Source organism: Triturus cristatus, chromosome 1_1 (genome assembly GCF_964204655.1).
Source record: "Triturus cristatus chromosome 1_1, aTriCri1.1, whole genome shotgun sequence".
In the NCBI taxonomy this organism is placed as follows: domain Eukaryota; kingdom Metazoa; phylum Chordata; class Amphibia; order Caudata; family Salamandridae; genus Triturus; species Triturus cristatus.
This window is the reverse complement of record NC_140579.1, coordinates 20706561-20734433: the sequence shown is the minus strand read 5'-3', so window position 1 is coordinate 20734433 and position 27873 is coordinate 20706561. Positions and strand designations below refer to the sequence as shown.

The 27873-nt window shown below is 49.4% G+C and overlaps 1 protein-coding gene across 1 annotated transcript in view; it reads left to right on the top strand.

Annotated features, from left to right (window-relative positions):
* Positions 1 to 27873, top strand: part of LOC146869177 (peptidyl-prolyl cis-trans isomerase FKBP10-like) — an 89317-nt gene that overhangs the window by 37227 nt on the left and 24217 nt on the right. The window contains exons 5-6 of the mRNA XM_085642034.1: positions 3993 to 4182; positions 19469 to 19614. Of these exons, the coding sequence (XP_085498160.1) occupies positions 3993 to 4182; positions 19469 to 19614 (336 nt within the window). The remainder of the gene's footprint in view (positions 1 to 3992; positions 4183 to 19468; positions 19615 to 27873) is intronic.

Genomic DNA, 27873 nt, shown 5'->3' with positions numbered 1-27873 from the left:
AAATAAAAAATGATCAAGATTGGATAGAAACAAGCAATGGTAAGGTATTGGCTGCCTACTCACTGGGACAGAAGGGGCATTCTGTGTAGATGGACATCCTTATTTGATCAGGAAAAAATTTATGATTTCCAAGAAACATGGACTAAGGACGCCACTCCTCTAAATGGGTTTAGGACGCTTCACACCCCAGCATTTGATGGTCTGAGTGGTAGGGATAAGGGTGGATTAAGCACATACATATCGTGCACTATGAATGTAAAAAACATGACGATGCTTGCTAGCGAACTTTATTTCCAATTAGTTAAACTGGACAGCGACGCTAAACACTCTATTGTCCTGACTAACTTTTATAATAACATCCCTGCGGAGCAAATAGGAACTGTTGTTAATAACATGTTGCAATTGTTGAAATCTGTGGGTAGCAATTTGATAAGAGACATGACATTAATATTAGTAGGGGATTTTAATTGTGCTCTATGTGCCAATGCCGGGTACAAGTTATGCGGAGCCCAAAATGAAGAAGGGGCATGCGTTTCACACTTCCGGCATTCATCTTTAGGGGAGCATTTTAATGAATTAATCTTTAGCCTTGACTTGGGCTTTGTTAATGAACTATGCCCAGCACATATCCTCATGCGCTGGACATTTAATGGCGGAGGTCTTTTTTCCACTATTGATTATGTTTTAATATCTAGTTGTCAGGCACACAGGTTACACTCCTTCTATGTCTCGGACAATTCGCTTAGTAACCATTTGCCTCTTTGCTTGGCTATCAAACTACATTCTAGCAAAATTAACGTGTCTAAAAACAAACATCAATTGTTGGAAAATCTAGCCATTGGGAGCGTTAATGGGTTTTCTCTGCGCTGGACTATGATAGATCAAGCAGCACTAATCACGCCAGTGGTGGGTAAGTGTGAGCTTGCTATACAGACATGCCTGAGTGAAACAGCCGCTCCAGCCCACATCTTGGCCTCATTCTCCCTGATTTCCAACGCAGTAAGAGAGTCCCTCCTCAGACGGAAAAGTAGTAATTGGAATCCCAAGGGATGGTTGGACTCTAGGTGTACGCAAGCCTATTCCCACCTAAAAAACAGAGCTGCATCAGATCCTTGAGAAATCTGACTATGGTAAGGTTGGCCAGAGTGGAATATAAATAAGCAAGCAATCGGGGACAGAAAAACCACTCTGAAAAGGAGGCGTGGGAGGCATTACACGCGGCCTCTTTGGCTAAAGACCGTGCTGCATTTTGGAAAACAGTCAAGGCACCATTCCTGCATAGTGAAGACGGCCCTTCCCCCGAAATAGCAATTAGTGAGGAACAATGGATTAACCATTTCTCATGAGTATATAATGGCGAGGTAAACTCGGTTGAGACGGATAAATATGTATGGGAGGATTACTGTTTGGGGTCCTCACCCCAGCATCACGACCTACTGTTTACTCTGGATGAGGTGGAGCGGGCACTTTCTGTTAGCAAGGGGGGCGAGGCCCATGGACCAGATGGAATCCCTGTAGACTCGTTTAAAGCAAATACTTCTCTGTGGGGGCCTATTATAGTTCAGGTGCTTACTGCTAGCTGCAGCACCGCTTTTTTACCTACCTGGGTTGAATCCACGATTGTGCCCATTTTTAAAAAGGGGGATAGACAGGATCCAGGCTACTATAGGCCAATATCCCTACTAGATGCAATAACCAAAGTAGCGGGCAGAATAATTTTAGAACGCCTCCAGGATTGGGCCGAGGAGAACTCTGCTTTATCTGACCTGCAATATGGCTTTCGTGCCGGATTGGGGACGGTGGAGCTGTGTTTAAATTTGTCCATCCTGGTGGGGAAATACACCAGGGGAACCTGTTTTTAGCGTTTCTTGACCACACGGCCACGTTTGATTGCGTGGTTCACAGTAAGCTCTGGTCAATTTTAGAAGATATGGGAGTTGATGTTCAGATTATTTATTTATTTTTTTAAACGTTTTTATAGCGATGCCAAGGCACGGGTGCGTTGTGGTTTGAAGGGCGAGTGCTCGGCTGCTTTCACGATCAAGAGCGGAGTCAGGCAAGGCTGTGTCCTGGCCCTGTTCCTTTTTAACCTTTATATCAATGGATTGGGGGAGGCCCTTCTTAAAGATAACCACCACTCCCCTCAAGTGGCCGGACGCCCAATACCTGCACTTTTGTATGCGGATGACGCGGTGCTGATGTCCCGCACACAAGTAGGTCTCCAGAGAGTGCTGGATAGCTTTTCTCTATTTATCAATGATCTTGGTCTAAGAATAAATTCTTCCAAGACTTTCATTATGCGTTGTGGCCCTGGCATCAAGAAACCTAGAGACATGTTCGTGTCAGGACAGAAGATTGGGGTAACCAAGAGGTTTTCATATCTGGGTATTCTGTCACCCACAACGATAACTGAGCTCATACAGTTGCAGCTAAAAAATGAGTATTCCTACGAACAACATCCGCCCTCACTACCTTTGCTAGGAAACGGCAAAAGACCACCAGAAGAGCTTATCGCTATTTCTAAGGCAACGTGTGTTTCAGCGGTAATTTACGGGGCAGGAGCCTGGGGGTTTACTGGCCTGCTCCCTATCCAACGCGCAGACAATTCTTTCCTAAGATACATTCTAACCGTCCCTAATGGTACCTCAGCGTGTATATGCCATGCGGAGTTGGGACTCCCCTTCATCTCTGATTTATTAAAACTTGAGCCCTTGCTATTATGGCATAGGCTCTGGACCAAAGAAGAGGCAAAACTATCTTTCTGGATACCTTGAAACTAGAAGGGGCTTCGAGGATCCCATGGATAAGATATGGCCGTAATTTTATTAAAGATCTGGGCTACCTGGAGTATTTTACTAACCCTAGTACCATTCGGTCAATAACCAGAAAGGAATTAAGAAAAGAGGGTATTCTGCTGGTGGACTCCATTAGAATGTCAACTGAGATATTAAAACCCACAGTCCTGCACAACCAAATGATTTTAACTTCTTTTAACATCCAACCCTATTTAACCTTTGTACCAGGAGCTCATGACAGGTTCCTATTTACCCGATTCAGGTTGGGGGGTTTTCACAGATTAGTCACCCATCCTAAGATGAAGGATTGGGCTCAAGACCTCCAACCATGCCCCTGCAGTAACACTTCTGCCCAATCCACGATTCATGCTGCTCTTTTTTGTAAATTTTATTCCCACGTGAGGAGTATTTACTTAGTACCTGTCTTAAAGTGGTTTGGCCTTCAACAGTGTCGACCGGCTTTCTTGGCACTACATCACTTGGACAACGAGCATAGTGTTTTAGGATAGCAATTTTCCTGAGAAAAGTGCTGAGTCAAAGGAAATGTCTGCTCATAAAATGCTATATGAAAGAAGGCTTTGTTAGCTTACCCGTCCTAATTAATATTCGTATTGAATTGCGTGTAACGAAGAAACTCATTTTGTCTCTCTGCAATGTGTTTCTAAGACTGTTAGTTATGAGGAAAGTGGTGAGCTAAAGGAAATATATGTCTGCTTAATTGTTTTATATGAAAGGGGGCTATGTTAGTTTAATACTGTTTTAACCAATATCTTAACTGAATTTTTATTGTATGTAATGAAATTTTTTTTCTTTTTAACTTGCTTTTATCATTGTCTGATATAACAATCGAATAAAGCCTTCTTATGATTTGATTTGAAGGAGATTGGTTGAGCCGGAATGGCAATGTCTAATGTGCGAGCCTATAGCTGCTTATAGACAGAAATCAAGTGACCTTCATTGTATACAACTGCTTTAGTGCTGGCCTTTGAACATTGGGAATTATTGATTTGGGATTTTCGCGATCACAAACCTTTCTTTAGTGGAATCACCTGCTGCCAGAAAAGGTAGTTGATGTAGGGTTGTGTGGTGTGGAGGCCCATAAGAAGGGACGGGAGTCCTGATAAGGGTAGGGCTTGGGAGAAGATTGGTTTCACCTTGTTGATTTTTTCATCCTAATCTCTTACACGTTGTTCTCAGGTACTATCATCCCTCCTCAAGCCTCCCTGGTCTTTGACGTGCTCCTGGTGGATCTTCACAACCCCAAAGATGGGATTTCTATCGAGAACCAGGTGATTCCGGAATCCTGCAAGCGCACCTCAGTCACCGGAGACTTTGTCCGATATCACTACAATGGGACCCTAATGGATGGTTCTCTGTTTGACTCCAGGTACAGGGCTCGACCAATTTGGAAAACCTATTACACCTCAGCTGGTAGTTCCGTATGTACAACACAACTTTGTCTCTTGCACATTAGGCACGTATCTAAGCCTTACAAGACGGCGTTAAAGATGCGCGCTGCTTAGGTTTTACTTTATGCTACAACAAATGCTTTTCATGCAATGTCTGCTACGTTGATCAATTTGCTCATGTCAAAGGAAAAATAATACAATTGTAGTTGCCATTTTTATAGTTCAGTACAGACAGAGAAGGCTGAAGCGAGTTTCTTCCCTGTCTGCATTTGTTTGTAAAACTGGTAAAACGGAAGTAAATCGAAGCAAGATCGAGTAACCCGTATCTCTGGCCTGGCGTGATAATACAGATTACATGGCAACCTGCTAAACAAGTGTGAAAAATGCAAGTCGCAACTTTGTTTTAACATGGATCCAAAAAAAAATGTGAATCCATCGCGCCAAGATTAGCAGCACATAAATACAGATGAATGCAGTGTGAATGAAACATAAAACCGGGCGATGAGCATATAGCCAGCTCCCTCGCTTATAGAGTCAAAGTACAAGCAGAAGTACTGGGGAAGCGTATTTTGAAGGATGAAGATTAGAAATGATTGAGGTGTCATTTTTAGGTCTCGCCTGGCGAACGCAGCGCGAAGCGCTGTCGCCAGCGAGATCTATTGTTGCTGACTTGCCTCGGAAGTGGGACAGGAGATGGGCACGCGCATGGTCTCGGCGGATTTGAGTTGGTGTACGCGCCTACAGCCACGCGGCGTGCACATCTCCTGTCTCCCTTCCCTCAGCAAGCCAGTATGCAGTTTCACTTTCGTCCTCATTGTAGAAGTTGTTGCATCTCAGCTCATCCCCTGTCTGTTGTCTGGGTCCCTCTCTCTTCAGTATGTCTTCTCCCTTTATATCAGTGTGTCCTTCTCTCTCCTCCTGCCCGCTCGTTCCCGGCCCTCTCTCTTCACCTGCCTCCCCAGTCCTGCCTCTCTCAAACCTCTCCTCGGTGTCTTAGCCTCTGTCTTCGGCGCTCCTGCTTCAGGGCCGGTCCGTTTTCATGTTCTCTATAACTTTCCTTTCTCCGTCTGTGCGCCCCCGACACCCGGCCCTGACTCTCTCTTGCCCACCCGTGTGCTCTGGGTCTCCTCCGCCCCCTCACGGACCGCTCGGTGCGCAGCTTCTGCTGTCTTCTTACCTTCACTCCCCGGCCCAACAACAGCTACTATTGCCCCGGTGTCTTCTGCCCGCTTCCCATCACACGCATTCTCTCTCTTTCTCTCCAAACTCCCGTCTCCCCTCATTTCCCCGCCCGTCCCCATCCCCCCGGCCACGGGCGCAGCTCACCTGTCTCGGCGGCTCGCGCTCGGCCCCGCGCGCAGGGCTCTGGCTATTGGCTCCCTCCTCGCCTGGCCCATGCCGCCCGCGGGATGCCGGGCATTGGGGGGTCCGCTCCCGACGGCCTGTGCGGTGGGCGCTGCAGGCAGGTGCCTCGCCCCCGTGGCTCGAGACTGGTGGGTTCTGAAGTGACAGCGCTCGCCATCTTATCTGCCGATGCGTGCTCCCATTGTGCTCGCCTGGACACCCGACAGGAGATGTGCACTTTCCCCCCCGGACAGTCCATGTGCACGCTCACGCCGTCTGTTCTCTGCCAATGCGCGCTCACACCACGCTCGCCTATACAGCCCAACGTCACACGGACACGCTCGCACCACTTGCGGGACGCAGCATTTGGTTTGCTTTAACATAAAAGCCGTCCCGAAGCTGCTCTGGCCTAACCACATCCCTTAATTTAGGCCAATAAACCACTGTTGGTTGAAATGGTGCTCCCGATAAGGGCAGATACAAGACTATACAACATCACGTCATCGTAGCAGTCCAGACACTACCGCTCAATAACCATTCAAATAGCCTCAAATCACAGTCTCAACCACATCAGCAATCTTAACGCACCCCATCAAATGGGCTCAAACGCCAACTCCTTCCTTTGTCTTCACTACCCACGTTGACCCCTGGAACTTTACCATTGTCCATCTTCCCCAGAGCACGTTTGGGTGGTTACAAAGGATTGTTCACATACGCAACTATTTTATTTCTCCCCCGCGCGATACTCACTACGTTGTTCCAAAGCCTACCAGGGGGAGTCGCATAGGAAGGGAAGAACACGTGCCAGTGCTCCCGACTCTTGGGGGATTAAGGACATCCGGAGCTGAGCGCTCATGTTCATCAGAACAGGACCCCCGCCCCCATACCAACCAGCGAGCCACCATTACTGCGCTCGGCCGATCTTCACATCTGCCCGGTACGCACACACAGAATCACTCACCTGCCGGTCTCACCCAACTGTTCCAGCTGTATCTGGGTGAAATGTCTCGCAAGCCGGTCACTGCCCGGATAAAAGCATTTAACTTTCAGTTATCACGCGTGCGTAGTGATAGGAGTTGAGCTGAGAGACGTCACGTACGTAAGTAAATTCTACAGAAAACTGCGCGGGCACATTGAGAAAGTAAAACTGCATGAGGCTTAAAACAGCTGACTACTCTGCACGTCTGGCGCATAGCAGTTTCCGTTTGGTTCCCAGTACTTCTAATTCAGTGATTCCCAAACCAATGCTGTGCGCGTGTTATGCTGCGCTGAATTGACATGGTGTGGAAGAGGATTTCGAGCCCCCAGTGTATGGTAGGTCGGTGTGTCTAGAGGGATCTGTGATAGGTGGGTGAGTCTGTGGCATGCCGGTCAAGTCTCTGGTAGGTCGGTGTGTCTGGATGCGGCTTGCTGTGCTCGGTTGTGAGTGAGTGCCCTCCGGGGCGTCTGTGTGTTTGAATGTGTCAGTTTGTGAGACCTGTTGTTGGGATGCGTTTGCCGGTGTGAGTGTCATATGTGTGCAATGCCTGGCTGTGCGTGTGCTCGCCTGCCTGTGAGTGTGTGTGTGCGGAGCAGCGTGTGAGAGCCCTGGCTGTGCCAAGCTGTAGGTGTGTCTGTGTGTGTGTATGTGTGTGTACAACCAGGAGTCCATGTGTGTGAAAAATGTAGGTGAGTCAGCATATGTGCAAGCATGAGTCAGTGTGTGTGGAGTTGTGGGTGCGTGCATGAGCGCATCAGTGGGAGGTGGCGTGGGCTGGAAATCGCAGTTTGTGGGCATGGAAAAACTCAGTAAAACATTGTATATTCATTGCTTTTAAAAATAAACAGGACATTACGCGCACATACCCACCCCCCTGCCCCCATGACGCCATTATGGCACTACACTACTAGTGGGTCCTGGATCCCATGGTCACAATATCTCCTACCTATACCAGACACAGTATAAAAGGATGTCATTTTAAATAAGGGAGGCCTATGGGCTTTTCATTTAATTAATAACAAGCATTTGCAATGCAATAGGTCTCGCATTTACGCAAGTTTGAGCAATTGACATTATAAATGCCAATGCATTTTATTTATGTTTTGGTTTTTAAAACATAAATAAAAGGCATTGTCATTTTTTTGTCCTGCCGCAGGTAATCCAATTCCTGGGCCAGGGAAGGTTTTGGAAACCCCAACCCCCTGACGGACCTTATTTGTTCATTCTCTGATTCACTCTTCACTGCTGAACTAAGGTCCGATGTGGAAGTGGATACCAGTGCGTTGCCGCTTGTGCTGGGTTGTACAGTAGAGAGGGAACCAGTCTTGTCTGCTGCTTTTAGCGCATCGTATTTTCGCTGAAATTTAAAGGATTTGCATTTTTGTAAATTTCCTCCTCTTTCTGCAAACGGTTCAGCATATCTTCACGGTACTGTTGAATCACGGCCTTACTTCCAATTTACCGATTTTCTTCATTTAAATTATCAATTTTGACCTGTAGGGCAACACGGTCACTTTCGGTGTATTTTATTAAAATCAGGACCAATCTGCGAGACGATTCCAGAATACAATCTGTCCACTCGGCCTCATGAGGTAACTGGCGCCACTCGAGTCCTCTGACCCGGAATTTTCTGTCACTACAATCTTAAGACTTTTACGCTGTCTGGGGGCTTCCACAGCTACTCCTTGTGGGAGGTACTGGTAATCTCCGGTGCAAACCAGAACAAGCATTTGCAATGCAATAGGTCTCGCATTTACGGGAGTTTGAGCTATTGGCATTGTAATTGACAATGCGTTTTATTTATGTTTTACAAACAAAAACATAAATAAGAGGCATTGTCATTTACAGTGCCAATAGCTCAAACTTGCGTAATTGCGAGACCTATTGCATTGCAAATGCTTGTTTTAAATGCTTCTGTATCTCATAGAAGGTTGGTCATGCCGTTATCTCACAGAAGGTTGGTCATGCCGTTATCTCATAGAAGGTTGGTCATGCCATTATCTCATAGAAGGGTGGTCATGCCATTATCTCATAGAAGGTTGGTCATGCCATTATCTCATAGAAAGTTGATCATGCCGTTATCTCATAGAAGGGTGGTCATGCCGTTATCTCATAGAAGGGTGGTCATGCCGTTATCTCATAGAAGGTTGGTCATGCCGTTATCTCATAGAAGTTTGGTCATGCCGTTATCTCATAGAAGTTTGGTCATGCCGTTATCTCATAGAAGTTTGGTCATGCCGTTATCTCATAGAAGGTTGGTCATGCCATTATCTCATAGAAGGGTGGTCATGCCATTATCTCATAGAAGGTTGGTCATGCCGTTATCTCATAGAAAGTTGGTCATGCCGTTATCTCATAGAAGGGTGGTCATGCCGTTATCTCATAGAAGGTTGGTCATGCCGTTATCTCATTGAAGTTTGGTCATGCCGTTATCTCATAGAAGGTTGGTCATGCCGTTATCTCATAGAAGGTTGGTCATGCCATTATCTCATAGAAGGGTGGTCATGCCATTATCTCATAGAAGGTTGGTCATGCCATTATCTCATAGAAGGGTGGTCATGCCATTATCTCATAGAAGGTTGGTCATGCCATCTATTTTGAACACACTTTCCCGGAATGCCTTCACATCAGAGATGCACAAATACGTTGGTTGTAATTGCTTTACCACTACAGGGTGATGAGAACGGAATATCCACTAGAAGGGAAAATGCATGCTATGGTTCAGCTTGATTATCATTCGTGGAAAGTTGTGAAGTGTTTACAGTATAAATACTCTGTGCAGGGATGAAGCGTCGACAGTATAGATGCTCAGCGCAGGGATGAAGCAGCGACAGTATAGATCCTCAGCGCAGGGATGAAGCGTCGACAGTATAGATGCTCGGTGCAAGGAGGAAGCGGCAACAGTATAGATCCTCAGCGCAGGGATGAAGTGTCGACAGTATAGATCCTCAGCGCAGGGATGAAGTGTCGACAGTATAGATCCTCAGCGCAGGGATGAAGTGTCGACAGTATAGATCCTCAGCGCAGGGATGAAGTGTCGACAGTATAGATCCTCAGCGCAGGGATGAAGCGTCGACAGTATAGATCCTCAGCGCAGGGATGAAGTGTCGACAGTATAGATCCTCAGCGCAGGGATGAAGTGTCGACAGTATAGATCCTCAGCGCAGGGATGAAGCGTTGACAGTATAGATCCTCAGCGCAGGGATGAAGCGTCGACAGTATAGATCCTCAGCGCAGGGATGAAGCGTCGACAGTAAAGATGCTCAGTGCAGGGATGAAGCGTCGACAGTATAAATGCTCGACGCAAGGATTGACAGTGTATCTGCTCGGCCCAGGGATGAATCCTTGACAGTGTAGCTGCTCGGCCCAGGGATGAATCCTTGACAGTGTATCTGCTCGGCCCAGGGATGAATCCTTGACAGTGTATCTGCTCGGCCCAGGGATGAATCCTTGACAGTGTATCTGCTCAGCCCAGGGATGAATCCTTGACAGTGTATCTGCTCGGCGCAGGGGATGAATCCTTGACAGTGTAGCTGCTCGGCGCAGGGGATGAATCCTTGACAGTGTATCTGCTCGGCCCAGGGATGAATCCTTGACAGTGTATCTGCTCGGCCCAGGGATGAATCCTTGACAGTGTATCTACTCGGCCCAGGGATGAATCCTTGACAGTGTATCTGCTCTGCGCAGGGATGAATCCTTGACAGTGTATCTGCTCGGCCCAGGGATGAATCCTTGACAGTGTATCTGCTCGGCCCAGGGATGAATCCTTGACAGTGTATCTGCTCGGCCCAGGGATGAATCCTTGACAGTGTATCTGCTCAGCCCAGGGATGAATCCTTGACAGTGTATCTGCTCGGCCCAGGGATGAATCCTTGACAGTGTAGCTGCTCGGCGCAGGGGATGAATCCTTGACAGTGTATCTGCTCGGCCCAGGGATGAATCCTTGACAGTGTATCTGCTCGGCCCAGGGATGAATCCTTGACAGTGTATCTACTCGGCCCAGGGATGAATCCTTGACAGTGTATCTGCTCTGCGCAGGGATGAATCCTTGACAGTGTATCTGCTCGGCCCAGGGATGAATCCTTGACAGTGTAGCTGCTCAGCGCAGGGATGAAGTGTTGACAGTATAAATGCTCAGCACAGGGATGAAGCATCGACAGTATAGATCCTCAGCACAGGGATGAAGTGTCGACAGTATAGATCCTCAGCGCAGGGATGAAGCGTCGACAGTATAGATCCTCAGCGCAGGGATGAAGTGTCGACAGTATAGATCCTCAGCGCAGGGATGAAGCGTTGACAGTATAGATCCTCAGCGCAGGGATGAAGCGTCGACAGTATAGATCCTCAGCGCAGGGATGAAGCGTCGACAGTAAAGATGCTCAGTGCAGGGATGAAGCGTCGACAGTATAAATGCTCGACGCAAGGATTGACAGTGTATCTGCTCGGCCCAGGGATGAATCCTTGACAGTGTATCTGCTCGGCCCAGGGATGAATCCTTGACAGTGTATCTGCTCGGCCCAGGGATGAATCCTTGACAGTGTATCTGCTCGGCCCAGGGATGAATCCTTGACAGTGTATCTGCTCGGCCCAGGGATGAATCCTTGACAGTGTATCTGCTCGGCCCAGGGATGAATCCTTGACAGTGTATCTGCTCGGCCCAGGGATGAATCCTTGACAGTGTATCTGCTCGGCCCAGGGATGAATCCTTGACAGTGTAGCTGCTCGGCGCAGGGGATGAATCCTTGACAGTGTATCTGCTCGGCCCAGGGATGAATCCTTGACAGTGTATCTGCTCGGCCCAGGGATGAATCCTTGACAGTGTATCTACTCGGCCCAGGGATGAATCCTTGACAGTGTATCTGCTCTGCGCAGGGATGAATCCTTGACAGTGGATCTGCTCGGCCCAGGGATGAATCCTTGACAGTGTAGCTGCTCAGCGCAGGGATGAAGTGTTGACCGTATAAATGCTCAGCACAGGGATGAAGCGTCGACAGTATAGATCCTCAGCGCAGGGACGAAGCGTCGACAGTATAGATCCTCAGCGCAGGGATGAAGTGTCGACAGTATAGATCCTCAGCGCAGGGATGAAGTGTCGACAGTATAGATCCTCAGCGCAGAGATGAAGTGTCGACAGTATAGATCCTCAGCGCAGGGATGAAGCGTCGACAGTATAGATCCTCAGCGCAGGGATGAAGCGTCAACAGTAAAGATCCTCAGCGCAGGGATGAAGCGTCGACAGTAAAGATGCTCAGTGCAGGGATGAAGCGTCGACAGTATAAATGCTCGACGCAAGGATTGACAGTGTATCTGCTCGGCCCAGGGATGAATCCTTGACAGTGTAGCTGCTCGGCCCAGGGATGAATCCTTGACAGTGTATCTGCTCGGCCCAGGGATGAATCCTTGACAGTGTATCTGCTCGGCCCAGGGATGAATCCTTGACAGTGTATCTGCTCGGCCCAGGGATGAATCCTTGACAGTGTATCTGCTCGGCCCAGGGATGAATCCTTGACAGTGTAGCTGCTCGGCGCAGGGGATGAATCCTTGACAGTGTATCTGCTCGGCCCAGGGATGAATCCTCGACAGTGTATCTACTCGGCCCAGGGATGAATCCTTGACAGTGTATCTGCTCGGCGCAGGGATGAATCCTTGACAGTGTATCTGCTCGGCCCAGGGATGAATCCTTGACAGTGTAGCTGCTCGGCGCAGGGATGAAGTGTTGACAGTATAAATGATCAGCACAGGGAAGAAGTGTCAACAGTATAGATCACTGATACTCAAAGTACTGCCCGGGGCCGCTTGTGTCCCTCCTGACCTTTTAGGTGCGGCCCCCTGGTCAACAGAAGCACTGGGCTGCTGTTCACTCTAATCAGCCCTAACATTACAAAGATGTTAAATAAATGGACAAGCATTTTTTTACAGCTTAACCTAAGGAACAACATCATTTTCAAAGACTTCTAGCAACAAACGTGTAAAAAAAATATGATAACTTTTCTGCAAAATGTTAAAAGTGTATTTCATTAACCTGCCGAAGAGTTTCCCCTTAGAACACCAGATTATACCAGTGCATTGAGAAGTATTTTCTTTTTAAACTGATGGTTTGCAAACATGACTTTAAAAACATTCGTGCTTCCCTCCAACCCTGGTAACAATGCAAATTGTGAACTGAGAGGCATGTCAGTTATGTTCACCCTGTGAGTGACCTGGGTTGCTGTTATAAATGGACAACATTATAGTTGATCAAATTAAACACAAGAGAAGGTTTTATGCACCGCACATCCTGAAGTCATATTTTGAGGTCCTCTTATACATGATAATGAAGAAAAAGTAGGCAAAGTGAAATAAAACATTTGCCTATTCACAATTTGGTCAACTGGGGAAGCCGCAATTTATCCAGGTTTTCTGATTTCACAATGTCCAATTCATCCTTTATATGTACATGCTTTGCTTCCCCTATGCTCGCCTTACATTACCACTCCCCCCCCTGCCCCCACCTGCCATCCTGTTGGCATCACTGTGGCCCTTGCTCACACAACAGGCCAAACTCTTTGGCCCCCTGGAAATGTTTTTGAGTACTCATGGTATAGTTGCTCAGTGCAGGAATGAAGTGTCGACGGTATAGATGCTCGGTGCAGGGATGAAGGATAGACAGTAGAGATGCTCGGTACAGGGATGGAGGCTCGACTATATGATGCTCCGTGCAGGTAGGATATGTTGACAGTATAGATGCTCAGTGCAGGGATGAAGTGTCGATGGTATAGATGCTCGGTGCAGGGATGAAGGATCGACAGTATGACGCTCGGTGTAGGGATGAAGTGTTGACAGTAGAGATGCTCGGTACAGGGATGAAGGCTCGACTATATGATGCTCAGTGCAGGTAGGATATGTTGACAGTATAGATGCTCGGTGCAGGGATGAAGTGTTGACAGTAGAGATGCTCGGTACAGGGATGAAGGCTCGACTATATGATGCTCAGTGCAGGTAGGATATGTTGACAGTATAGATGCTCGGTGCTGGGATGAAGTGTCGACGGTATAGATGCTCGTGCATGGATGAAGGATCGACAGTATGACGCTCGGTGCAGGGATGAAGGATCGACAGTAGAGATGCTCGGTACAGGGACGAAAGCTCGACCGTATGATGCTCAGTGCAGGTATGATATGTTGACAGTATAGATGCTTGGTGCAGGGATGAAGTGTCAACGGTATAGATGCTTGTGCATGGATGAAGGATCGACAGTATGACGCTCGGTGCAGGGATGAAGGATCGACAGTAGAGATGCTCGGTAAAGGGATGAAAGCTCGACTGTATGATGCTCAGTGCAGGTATGATATGTTGACAGTATAGATGCTCGGTGCAGGGATGAAGTGTCGACGGTATAGATGCTCGGCGCAGGGATGAAGTGTGGATGGTATAGATGCTCGGTGCAAGGATGTAGGATCGACAGTATGACGCTCGGTGTAGGGATGAAGTGTTGACAGTAGAGATGCTCGGTACAGGGATGAAGGATCGACAGTATGACGCTCGGTGTAGGGATGAAGTGTTGACAGTAGAGATGCTCGGTACAGGGATGAAGGCTCGACTGTATGATGCTCAGTGCAGGTATGATATGTTGACAGTATAGATGCTCGGTGCAGGGATGAAGTGTCGACGGTATAGATGCTCGGTGCAGGGATGAAGGATCGACAGTATGACGCTCGGTGCAGGGATGAACTGTTGACAGTAGAGATGCTCGGTACAGGGATGAAAGCTCGACCGTATGATGCTCAGTGCAGGTATGATATGTTGACAGTATAGATGCTCGGTGCAGGGATGAAGTGTCGACGGTATAGATGCTCGGTGCAGGGATGAAGGATCGACAGTATGACGCTCGGTGCAGGCTTGAACTGTCGACAGTAGAGATGCTCGGTACAGGGATGAAAGCTTGAGCGTATGATGCTCAGTGCAGGTATGATATGTTGACAGTATAGATGCTCGGTGCAGGGATGAAGTGTCGACGGTATAGATGCTCGGCGCAGGGATGAAGTGTGGATGGTATAGATGCTCGGTGCAAGGATGTAGGATCGACAGTATGACGCTCGGTGTAGGGATGAAGTGTTGACAGTAGAGATGCTCGGTACAGGGATGAAGGATCGACAGTATGACGCTCGGTGTAGGGATGAAGTGTTGACAGTAGAGATGCTCGGTACAGGGATGAAGGCTCGACTGTATGATGCTCAGTGCAGGTATGATATGTTGACAGTATAGATGCTCGGTGCAGGGATGAAGTGTCGACGGTAGAGATGCTCGGTACAGGGATGAAGGATCGACAGTGTGACGCTCGGTGTAGGGATGAAGTGTTGACAGTAGAGATGCTCGGTACAGGGATGAAGGCTTGACTATATGATGCTCAGTGCAGGGATGAAGGATCGACAGTATGACGCTCGGTGCAGGCTTGAACTGTCGACAGTAGAGATGCTCGGTACAGGGATGAAAGCTCGAGCGTATGATGCTCAGTGCAGGTATGATATGTTGACAGTATGATGCTCGGTGCAGGGATGAAGGATAGACAGTAGAGATGCTCGGTACAGGGATGAAGGATCAACAGTATGACACTCAGTGCAGGTATGATATGTTGACAGTATAGATGCTCGGTGCAGGGATTAAGTGTCAACGGTATAGATGTTTGGCGCAGGGATGAAGTTTCGACATCATAACGCTCGGTGCAGGGATGAAGTGTGGATGGTATAGATGCTCGTGCATGGATGAAGGATCGACAGTATGACGCTCGGTGCAGGGATGAAGGATCGACAGTTGAGATGCTCCGTGCAGGGATGAAGTGTCGACGGTATAGATGCTCGGTGCAGGGATGAAGGATCGACGGTATAGATGCTCGATGCAGGGATGAAGGATCGACAGTAGAGATGCTCCGTGCAGGGATGAAGTGTCGACGGTATAGATGCTCGGTGCAGGGATGAAGGATCGACGGTATAGATGCTCGATGCAGGGATGAAGGATCGACAGTATGACGCTTGGTGCAGGTATGATATGTTGACAGTAGAGATGCTCGGCGCAGGGACGGAGTGTTGACTGTATAGATGTTCCACTCAGGGATTAAATGTCAATGGTATAGATGTTTGGCGCAGGGATGAAGTGTCGTCATTATAGTGCTCAGTGCAGGGATGAGGTGTCGCCGGTATAGATGCTTGGCGCAGGGATGAAGTGTCGACGGTATAGATGCTTGGCGCAGGGATGAAGTGTCGACGGTATAGATGCTCGGCGCAGGGACGAAGTGTCGACGGTATAGATGTTTGGCGCAGTGATGAAGTGTCGACGGTATAGATGCTTGGCGCAGGGATGAGGTGTCGCCGGTATAGATGCTTGGCGCAGGGATGAAGAAGTGTAGACGGTATAGATGCTTGGCGCAGTGATGAAGTGTCGACGGTATAGATGCTTGGCGCAGTGATGAAGTGTCGACGGTATAGATGCTTGGCGCAGGGATGAGGTGTCGCCGGTATAGATGCTTGGCGCAGGGATGAAGTGTCGACGGTATAGATGCTTGGCGCAGGGATGAAGAAGTGTAGACGGTATAGATGCTTGGCGCAGGGATGAAGTGTAGACGGTATAGATGCTTGGCGCAGGGATGAAGTGTCGACGGTATAGATGCTTGGCGCAGGGATGAAGTGTCGACGGTATAGATGCTTGGCGCAGGGATGAAGAAGTGTAGACGGTATAGATGCTTGGCGCAGGGATGAAGTGTAGACGGTATAGATACTTGGCGCAGGGATGAAGTGTCGACATGATAATGCTCAGTGCAGGGATGAGGTGTCGCCGGTATAGATGCTCGGCGCAGGGATGAAGAAGTGTAGACGGTATAGATGCTTGGCGCAGGGATGAGGTGTCGCCGGTATAGATGCTCGGCGCAGGGATGAAGTGTCGACGGTATAGATGCTTGGCGCAGGGATGAGGTGTCGCCGGTATAGATGCTCGGCGCAGGGATGAAGTGTCGACGGTATAGATGCTCGGCGCAGGGATGAGGTGTCGCCGGTATAGATGCTTGGCGCAGGGATGAGGTGTCGCCGGTATAGATGCTCGGCGCAGGGATGAAGTGTCGACGGTATAGATGCTTGGCGCAAGGATGAGGTGTCGCCGGTATAGATGCTTGGCGCAGGGATGAAGAAGTGTAGACGGTATAGATGCTTGGCGCAGGGATGAAGTGTAGACAGTATAGATGCTTGGCGCAGGGATGAAGTGTCGACGGTATAGATGCTTGGCGCAGGGATGAAGTGTCGACGGTATAGATGCTTGGCGCAGGGATGAAGAAGTGTAGACGGTATAGATGCTTGGCGCAGGGATGAAGTGTAGACGGTATAGATGCTCGGCGCAGGGATGAAGTGTCGACGGTATAGATGCTTGGCGCAGGGATGAAGTGTAGACGGTATAGATGCTTGGCGCAGGGATGAAGTGTAGACGGTATAGATACTTGGCGCAGGAATGAAGTGTCGACATGATAATGCTCAGTGCAGGGATGAGGTGTCGCCGGTATAGATGCTCGGCGCAGGGATGAAGAAGTGTAGACGGTATAGATGCTTGGCGCAGGGATGAGGTGTCGCCGGTATAGATGCTCGGCGCAGGGATGAAGTGTCGACGGTATAGATGCTTGGCGCAGGAATGAAGTGTCGCCGGTATAGATGCTCGGCGCAGGGACGAAGTGTCGACGGTATAGATGTTTGGCGCAGGGATGAAGTGTAGACGGTATAGATGCTTGGCGCAGGGATGAAGTGTGGACGGTATAGATGTTTGGCGCAGGAATGAAGTGTCGACGGTATAGATGCTTGGCGCAGGGATGAGGTGTCGCCGGTATAGATGCTTGGCGCAGGGACGAAGTGTCGACGGTATAGATGCTCGGCGCAGGGACGAAGTGTCGACGGTATAGATGCTCGGCGCAGGGATGAAGTGTCGACGGTATAGATGTTTGGCGCAGGGACGAAGTGTAGACGGTATAGATGCTTGGCGCAGGGATGAAGTGTCGACATCATAATGCTCAGTGCAGGGATGAGGTGTCGCCGGTATAGATGCTCGGAGCAGGGACGCACTTCTGTAATGGAGACCCATTTCTAAGAATATAAAATGGTGATGGGATATCCCAGCTTCTCACACATACAATGTGCATTATTTAAGTATATGTTTAGAACAAATGTGTAAACTGGAAGTGTGTTCCTGTATAAATATGCACCCCTCTCCACAGGTATACCCATTTCTATAAATGGTCATCAAGGCCCTTGTTTAGTGGTTCCCAGTGTTTGAGGTTTTTGAGGCAATATTGTTTTCAGTGTCTTGTGCTTTCAAAATGATTTCACATTTCTTGGCCGTTCTTTCCTTTGTTGTACTTCTGCAATTCGAATTTTAGCAACACTCAATCTGAGCAGGAACAGACATCATTGTGGGAAAACTGCTGCTGAGCAACACAACTTGACAAACTTATGCATAGAAACAGAGTAGAGCTTTACTCGTCAAAAATAAACCCTTCATGGGAACCTCTGTACCCAAACAACCTCACCAGGTACAGTTGAAAAGTGCTTTCTCAAAGCACGGCAGCCTGCAGTAAATGCCCCCAAAGAAAATGCAAATAAAAATGAAAAAATTTTCCAGTCACAGTTCTGGTCTAGCAGTGTGACCACTACAGATATCTGGTCATCACAGCAATTTCTCTTCTTCTTTACGTTTTTTACAATTGTCCAGGAGTGAGGGCGAGAGGGGTGTAAATCAGGTCAGTGGAAGGAACAAAGGCATGGATTAATCTCTGCCACTGGATCACTGAGGCCCACATTGCAGGCCTTCGCTCTTTGCCCACGGTGGCACTCTATTCAGAGACCAGCCATATGCAACTTCGCTTAAGTCATGCTCCAATGGGAATAGTATAGACCGAGAAGGTAGCCCCGGATCTGCCCAGACTGGATAAACGGGCAGCTCGAGCCCGGCCCCAGCCGACTTCGACCACCTCAAGGAGGTCAAGCAAACAGGGAGGCCCACATCTGGGGCAGTATATATATATATATATATATATGTATGGTGCACTTTCTCTGTTTGTGCCGTGGCGCACCTTTCAAAAGATGCACCTGGCGCAAGCAGGGAAAGTGTTCCTATTATGGATCACGCGCTGCCCTCAGGGCAGCAGCGAACTTGAGCTGCCCTGGACGCAGCACCTCCAAGTGACATACGGGGCCGCTGCGTCACAGCCGCTCTGTGCCTCACAGTGCAGGCAGCCCGCCGCCCGTGCTTTCAAGAGGGGAGAGAAATCCCCTTGCAGGCAGATGCAGTGAGTGACTGCACCCCCATGCAGGGGAATATCTGGGGGGGCATGGGACCTATTATCCTCCAGGAGGGCTGCCTATAGGAGGCGCACTGAAAGTGTGCCACCTTTTTGTGGCACACTTTCAGTGCGTCTCCTACAGGTATCTTTGCATCTGCGCCCACGTCTGTAATACAGCACGGACTCAGAGGAAAAGTGATTCCCTCATTTACACGGGGCCACGCCCCCATGCAAATGAGGCAACGCCCTCTCATGATAGCTCTGAGGTTCATGTGCACAAGAGCTATGAGTATTGCAGAAGGGGACATACAAGTGTCTGCGGCCCCTTCTGTAATACCATTGTGTCCTAGGGACGCACAAAGCGAGCGCACATGCCTGGTGCGCCCCTGAGGCACAATGTATAATACTGCCCTGGACACCCAATTGCACTTAAGGTGCCGCACTTAAAAAACAAAAGTAATGGATGGACTGCTTCAATTAAACGCTGCCAAAGGTAGTCAATTAGGGCTACATTCCAGAGCATTTTCTTTTTTACCCACCATGCCGCAACTGGTCTGGAGGGAACCTGGCTTAAGGCTGGTTACAGGTAAGTAATAGTGTCCTTAATCTGCAGTAAGTGATCTAATGTGATGACATCTGTTGTACTCCACAGCTACTCGAGGAACACCACGTACAACACCTACATCGGAATGGGGTACATTATCCCAGGCATGGACCAAGGTCTGCAGGGCGTGTGCATAGGCGAGAAGAGGCGGATCGTTATCCCTCCACATCTTGGCTACGGAGAGGAAGGCGCAGGTAAGGGTGGGATGGATGGGTGCATGGGTGTGTGTGTAGGTAGGTTGGGTTGGGTGGGTGGGTGGGTGGGGTGGGTCGGGTTGGTCGGTTGGTTGGTCCATTCCTTCTAAAGAAGCAGTAGCATGGGTTTGCTATCATGACTAGCTGAACAGCAAGGTTCACCAACTTCCACAGGGCTGGCCCCTTTGGTGGCCCATGTTCAGAATGGATGACATTCCCTAGAAGGGTAGGCAGCCTGTTGCCAAACCTAGAGCTCAAGGCGGCATCGTACCACTGTGTCCCAGGGACTGGGCAGCATGGTACCCTTGCGACCCTTATTAGCGCTCAATGTTTCCGCTCATCGCCAACACAGGTAGTAAGAGAAAGTAGCTCGGACGGACTGGTGGCCAGCTGGGGTTGGAGTTTGTCTGTAGTTGATAGATATGGCCAACATGGAAATACCCAGCTGACTGGAGAGCGTGACGCCAGTATAACCACGAGCACTTGGCAGCATGAACCCACCAGTGACCCTGTGGGATGGGCAGCTTGTTGCTTCCATGTTGCCACCATAACCCTGTGCGATGGGCAGCTTATTGCCTCCATGACCCTGAGGGATGGGCAGCTTGTTGCCTCCATGACCCTGTGGGATGGGCAGCTTATTGCCTCCATGACCCTGAGGGATGGGCAGCTTGTTGCCTCCATGACCCTGTGGGATGGGCAGCTTGTGGCCTCCATCATCCTGTGGGATGGACAGCTTGTTGCCTCCATCACCCTGAGGGATGGGCAGCTTGTTGCCACCATGACCGGAGAGTCAAAGGGCTTTAGAGCATTACCCCACGAGGACTCCAAGGCTGTGCAACAGGACATCACCAAAACTCACAGGGATGGGCACCAGAGTGCCCAGAAGTGCTATATTAGTGCATGTTGCCCCAGTGTCTGTGAGAAGTTGGCCTGATGTATGATGTCACTAGTTATAGTGTACACCTTATATCAGTCCAAATACCCTTATGGTGATTGGTTGTAAAGTCAACCTTATAGACCAGCTATCCTAGTGGTAGCATGGACAAGAGCAGTCTTAGGCTAAACTCTGAATGGCATGTGAAGCCAGCTGTGATACCATATATAATCCCTTGAATACCAAATGAAAGGACACCACAACAGATATATATATATAAAATAAAGTGTATTTATTCTAAGCAAACCCTCAGCACTCTTTATGAGTTTAGAGGTAAGTACAACACAGTCTTATTAATGCATACAGTAAGTCACACAGGTAAGTAATACAGTTAGGCCCTAGGGGCCACGCAAACCATATACTAAATAAGTGGTATAAGAACCACTGTCACGGAAATAGAATAGGCCTAGGCCTAGGGAATCGCTGGGGCTACACTACACTAGCGTTAGTTAGGGAGTGGGAGGCCCACGGGATTCGTGTGCAGAGTGGAAACACTCACGCGTAATGCGTAAAAGTCAATAGCAATGTTACAGTTTAGAAATAGATAGATTTAGGACGCTTCCGGAGTAGCTAGGAAGTTGAGACTTGAAAACTAGACACTAGGATAGTCACTATCCTGATGAGCACCGGAGTACCCAAGTTACCTAGCCCACAGGCTGCGGGTGCATAGGGGTGAAGATGCGTCGTTTTCGTCGTCGACTCCTATGGATGCCTGAAGAAAGATGCTGACAGGCAGTCAGGGGAGAGTGTCCGGTGGATCCCAAGCCTGGGATCAAGAAGAGAAGAAACCTGCAAGCAGAGGGGACAGAGTCACGGTCACTAGCCAGTGACCACGTGGAACCAGGAAGGAACCAGGCGATGTCGTGAAGAGTTGCAGGGGAAGGTGAAGCTTGTCGCTGGAGCCAGGAGGACCAGGAAGCGTCGAGGACGACCAGGACCAGGAGGCGAGCTGTCCCACGAAGGCTCTGGCTGTCGGCGGCGTCGAAGTTGGACTAGGACTCACCAAGCCTTGGCAAGCGGAACCCACGAAGAACAAGGGACTTGCTTCTGGTGCAGACCAGGAAGGTCTGGGGTGCTTCTTCTTTGCAGAGAAGCGGGAGCCAGTCTGGAGGAGCCAAACCAGCGCAGAAGATTTTAGGGAGCGTCGTCACAAAGGCCACTAGCCAGCGGGCAAGCAACCGGACAGACGCGGCAAGCAGGAAAATGCTGAAGGGCCCCACGCAGGACTCGTGGAGTGTGGGGGGCTGGTCTTCGGTGCAGATGGTGCTTGGGGTTGGGGCTTCTCAATCCCCGGTGCACAACTTCGAGGGTACCTCAGAAGCTGCGCTGTAAGTTACTAGCCACTTTTCCCAGGTAGCCGGTCCCACGTCGCTCGTCGCCTCCACGGATCTCAGCTCTGCTGCAGATGTGGATGAGGGTCGGAGAAGTCTGGAAATCAAGGCTCTGGTCGGGCTCTGCAGTCGGTTCCTCGTCGAACGTTTCACAAAGCAAAGGGTAGTCACTTGATGGTGCCTGTTTGCACAGGGTAGCCACTCCTTGGCTACAAGGGAGATTCTTCAGTCTTCTTCTTTCGTCGAATGTCGAAGGTCCAGAGTTTCTGTTCAGTTTTGCAGGTTCAGGATAATCTCAAGTCTTGAGGCCCAACTCCCACTCTTATACTAATCTGGGGGGCTGGGATACCTGCTAGGTCACGCCTTATGGGTGGGACCTGGGAGGGGGTGGTTACACCCACTTCCCTTTGTCCAGTTTCGCGCCAGAGCTGGGGCTGGAGTGCCCCAGCACCGGTTTGAACTGGACTATGCAAGGAACACCTTGTGTGCCCCAGGCATGTCTCATTCCTTTCAGCCCACCCTGCCCCAATACACTAAAGGCTGTCTGGGGAGGTGCTAGCACCTCCCCAAGCAGGAAACCTATTGTCCAGGCCTCCCTGGCTGGGATCACTCCCAGCTGCAGGAGGTCAGACTTGTGTCGTGGCAGCAGCATCCATTTTGTGATGCTGAGGCTTTGGTCAGAGGTTACACAGCAAAGTATGATTTTAACATGTCTCTCCCTCTAGAAGGGAGGAATAATATCCTCATCACCAGAAATGGTATGGGGGTATTATTCCAAAGTGTTAGACACCTTACACGACATGTTTTGATACAGCCCAACCATAGTTACCATAACCGTCTAAGATTATAAGGCACTTTAAGAGTATATGGTAGGCTATATCATAGAACAGCTATAAGGACATGGTTCCGAAAGCTGCAGACAGGCTCAGCTCATGCTAGAGCACCATCTCACATGTTACCAAGCACTCTGCCTCCAGGATTGTCAAGGCCTGCCATAGGAGTGACTGATAGGTACACATGTGTCTATATGTAAGTTAGGTATAGGAATACTACACCTAAGCAAGGGGTGATTACACGACCTTGCCCCAGCTGAGGGATCAGCCAGTTGTGTCTGATTGGAAGGCCAGACCAGGGGTGGCATAATACATGCTGCAGCCCCTGGGAGGCCTAGGGTACACCTATGCCCTGGGTACCTAGGGTACACTGTACAGGGTCCAATAAGGTGATCCTTACCAATTGGGAATGTACCTAGGGTACATGGAATCCATTTTAAAGAGAGAGCAGACAGCCTGAGACCCTGAATGGCAGGATCTCAGGCCAACTAAGTCGAAAAACCAGCTAGACACTAGGCAAAAAGTTGGGGGTAACCATAGTCAGATATCCACCTTCCTACACAACCCCCCCCCAAACGAAAGGAGATAAGGCTGGCCTTTACAAGGTAAGCCTCTATTGCCTGAGTGGCCATATAAGGAAGAACCAGCACTGGCATGGTTACCCCCTGTCTCATGGTCCACTAAGCAATCCCTCATCCTAAAGATATCATAGGGTCTCCACCATAGGGAATCTCTACCTTTGGTGTGTCTTTGCAAAGAAAAAGGCTGGTGTTGAGATGGAGTACTGAAGTGAGTGTCCTCAAAGTGAGGCCTCAGCTTCCTCCAATCATCCTCCACCATGGATGCCTTTCTTTCTCTAACTGAGTTGCACTGTGCTCTCAGGGTCAGCCTCTGGCTACCTAAAGCTGGAGGCTGGGTCCCTTTTGTGGGCTTACTGGAGGGACAGGTCAGGTTTGGGGCCCTAAGGTCCCAGGTTTGCCTGTGCCCAACAGAATCCCTCTGGGGGAGGTCCCTAACTACCTGTGAAGGGGATCCCTCAGGAATGTTTTTACCCATCACCTGGCTAGGGCAACTAACCAGGCAATCCTCATTCTTTTGAAGGGGGGGTTCTTGGGGACAGGGGCCCTCTTGGGGTCCACTGGCCTCCCTGACCTCTGCAGCCCTGGGCTGACTGAGGCAGGGTAGAGAGAGGCAGGCTACCTGCACCAGACTGGGTCCCACCTTGGAAGGGGCCACTGACATCAGAGGCTCTGCCAGGCCAGGCCTGGCTACCTCTGGGGCAGTTCCTTCACAAGGGGTGAGGTCAGATCCCTGAGGAGGCTGACCTTTTCCTAATGTCTGGGGAGAGGGAGACTTTTCTTCCTCCCCACTACTCTCTGTTTGTGTGGAGTGATCCATAGTTTCAGGCTTCACTACACCTATATCAGTCTGAGTGTGGGCTGAGACCATTACAGCCTTGCCAACCTTTTCAGGAAGGCACTCAGTTTGTGTTTGAGCTGTGACTGTCACAGCTCTGCCAATTTCTACAGGGAAGTCTGTCTGTGCCTGGGCTGTGGCTACCACTGCCCTTCCAACCCTTTCAGGGAGGAAAGCTACTTGGACAGGGGTTGTGACTGGCACAACCCCACTACCCTTTTTGGAAAGGCCTACCATTTTGGAATGGGTGTCTTGTTCAACTCCAGCCCAAGCTGAGAGTTCTAAGTCATTCCCCAGTAAGCAGTCCACAGGCAAGGTTGGAGACACTGCCACCCTTTTAGGGCCAGTGACACCTCCCCAGCTGAGACATACCTCTGCCATGGGATGACTGTTCTGTTTGCCATCAATGTTAGTTACCTGGTATGAGAAACCAGGCAAAAGCTGCTCAGAGGGAACTAGCCTATGGGCCACCATAGTGATGCTAGCTCCAGTGTCTCTGTAGGCCTCAGCTTTTCTACCATTGATGTAGGGTTCCTGTCTGTACCTACCCAAAGTGTTGGGACAGGCAGTGAAGTTGGCAAACCCCATGCCACCATCACAGACAAGAGTAGCTGCTGCAGGGGAATTGGCTAAGCCAGGATCCCCCTGTGTTCCCCAAGAAAACCCAACCAAATTTTTGGGGGCACTCCCACCACCTGGGGGATTACTGCTGACAGTAATAGGTGGTGTGACAGGAGTAGTTGAAGGAACAGTTTTGTTTTTAGCCTGTGGACAACTGCTGTCAGTTTTCCAATGCCCAGGTGTTTTACACACATGGCAGTAAGGCTTTTTAACAGTGGTAGAGGAGGGAGCTTGGGACCCACCACCCTGTGTGGAGTTTTGGGGCCCTGAGGAAGATTTCTCTTTTGCTTTATCCCCACCCTTCTCTTGAGGCTTGGTGGTATCTTTCTTTTGGTCACCACCCTGATTTTTAGGCCTAATCCTGGTCCTGACCCATTTATCTGCCCTCTTTCCCAATTCTTGGGGAGAGGTCAAATCTGAGTCTACCAGGTGTTGATGGAGAAGCTGGTTCTGACAATTACTAAGGATCTGCTCCCTCATAATCAAGTTGTACAATCCTGTATAGTCCTGCACCTTGCTGCCAGTCAACCAACCTTCCAAAGCCTTAGTGGCACAATCCACAAAATCAGACCAGTCCTGTGTCTGTGTCTTCTGGGTGTCTCTGAACAACAACCTATATTGCTCAGTGGTTAAGCCAAACCCATCTATCAGAGCACTCTTCAGGACTTTGTAATTGTTTGCATCCTCATCACTGACTGTGAGGAGCTTGTCTCTACCTTTGTCAGAAAAGGAGAGCCACAAGATAGCTGCCCACTGACTTTGGGGTACCTGCTGTACTTTGCAGGCCCTCTCCAAAGCAGTCATCCATTTGTGGATGTCATCCCCATTCTGATATGGGGGGACTATCTTGCTTAGGTTTCTATGGTCATAAGACCTATCCCTATCTCTAGGAATGTTGCTGCCACCAGTGGGTTCTGACCCACACAATTTTTGCTCTCTAGCCAGAGCAAGCTTCTCTTTGGCAAGGGCAATTTCTTCCCTCTGAATCCTCAGATTAGCTTCCCTCATTCTGGCTTTATGCTCCTTTCTCTCAGGTGAACTCATTCCCCTGTGAGAGGAAACATTAGAGATGCTAGAAACATGGGAGTGGATGGATTCCACTGAAGGGGATCTGTCCCTCCTGTTTCTCTGTGAAAACCTACTTGGGGGTCTGTATGGGGGGACCCCATGCAAACTCCCATGTAAGCTTAGGTTAGCCTGGCTAAGTCTCCTTACTTGGCCCTGGCTGTCTACCTCCCCATCTGAAGGCCCATCTGACTCCTCTGTGGTGGGTAGACCCCTATCTACAGCTATGGCACCATCCCTGGCAGCTCTTTCAGCATCATAGGCCTCCAGAAGCTCCACTAGCTGTCTAAGGGTAGGGTTTGCACCCTGTTTTATTCCTCTGGAGGTACACAAGTGTCTCATCTCCTGGAATGTGAATGCATCATACCTAGAGGGAACCTGTCTAGGATTCTCCTCTCCTGAGGGAGCATCAGTGTGATCTCCATCCAGGGGCATGATTCTAGTGAGGGTGTGGTGTGTGCACCTACCTACACTAGTTGTTTCTACTAAACCTCTCTAGTAGTTGTAGTCAGGGTGTGTTACTCCCTTCAACCTACAACCACTAAGTCCAGTAGGACTTAAGTATACTAAACTATGTTATATGTACCTAGACAATATCTGTGTGATCTTCCAATTTAGTATCTCAAGATTATAATGGTATTACAACAGCAAGCTCAGATCCCAACCGCTGCTCACCAATGTGAGAAGTTGGCCTGATGTATGATGTCACTAGTTATAGTGTACACCTTATATCAGTCCAAATACCCTTATGGTGATTGGTTGTAAAGTCAACCTTATAGACCAGCTATCCTAGTGGTAGCATGGACAAGAGCAGTCTTAGGCTAAACTCTGAATGGCATGTGAAGCCAGCTGTGATACCATATATAATCCCTTGAATACCAAATGAAAGGACACCACAACAGATATATATATATAAAATAAAGTGTATTTATTCTAAGCAAACCCTCAGCACTCTTTATGAGTTTAGAGGTAAGTACAACACAGTCTTATTAATGCATACAGTAAGTCACACAGGTAAGTAATACAGTTAGGCCCTAGGGGCCACGCAAACCATATACTAAATAAGTGGTATAAGAACCACTGTCACGGAAATAGAATAGGCCTAGGCCTAGGGAATCGCTGGGGCTACACTACACTAGCGTTAGTTAGGGAGTGGGAGGCCCACGGGATTCGTGTGCAGAGTGGAAACACTCACGCGTAATGCGTAAAAGTCAATAGCAATGTTACAGTTTAGAAATAGATAGATTTAGGACGCTTCCGGAGTAGCTAGGAAGTTGAGACTTGAAAACTAGACACTAGGATAGTCACTATCCTGATGAGCACCGGAGTACCCAAGTTACCTAGCCCACAGGCTGCGGGTGCATAGGGGTGAAGATGCGTCGTTTTCGTCGTCGACTCCTATGGATGCCTGAAGAAAGATGCTGACAGGCAGTCAGGGGAGAGTGTCCGGTGGATCCCAAGCCTGGGATCAAGAAGAGAAGAAACCTGCAAGCAGAGGGGACAGAGTCACGGTCACTAGCCAGTGACCACGTGGAACCAGGAAGGAACCAGGCGATGTCGTGAAGAGTTGCAGGGGAAGGTGAAGCTTGTCGCTGGAGCCAGGAGGACCAGGAAGCGTCGAGGACGACCAGGACCAGGAGGCGAGCTGTCCCACGAAGGCTCTGGCTGTCGGCGGCGTCGAAGTTGGACTAGGACTCACCAAGCCTTGGCAAGCGGAACCCACGAAGAACAAGGGACTTGCTTCTGGTGCAGACCAGGAAGGTCTGGGGTGCTTCTTCTTTGCAGAGAAGCGGGAGCCAGTCTGGAGGAGCCAAACCAGCGCAGAAGATTTTAGGGAGCGTCGTCACAAAGGCCACTAGCCAGCGGGCAAGCAACCGGACAGACGCGGCAAGCAGGAAAATGCTGAAGGGCCCCACGCAGGACTCGTGGAGTGTGGGGGGCTGGTCTTCGGTGCAGATGGTGCTTGGGGTTGGGGCTTCTCAATCCCCGGTGCACAACTTCGAGGGTACCTCAGAAGCTGCGCTGTAAGTTACTAGCCACTTTTCCCAGGTAGCCGGTC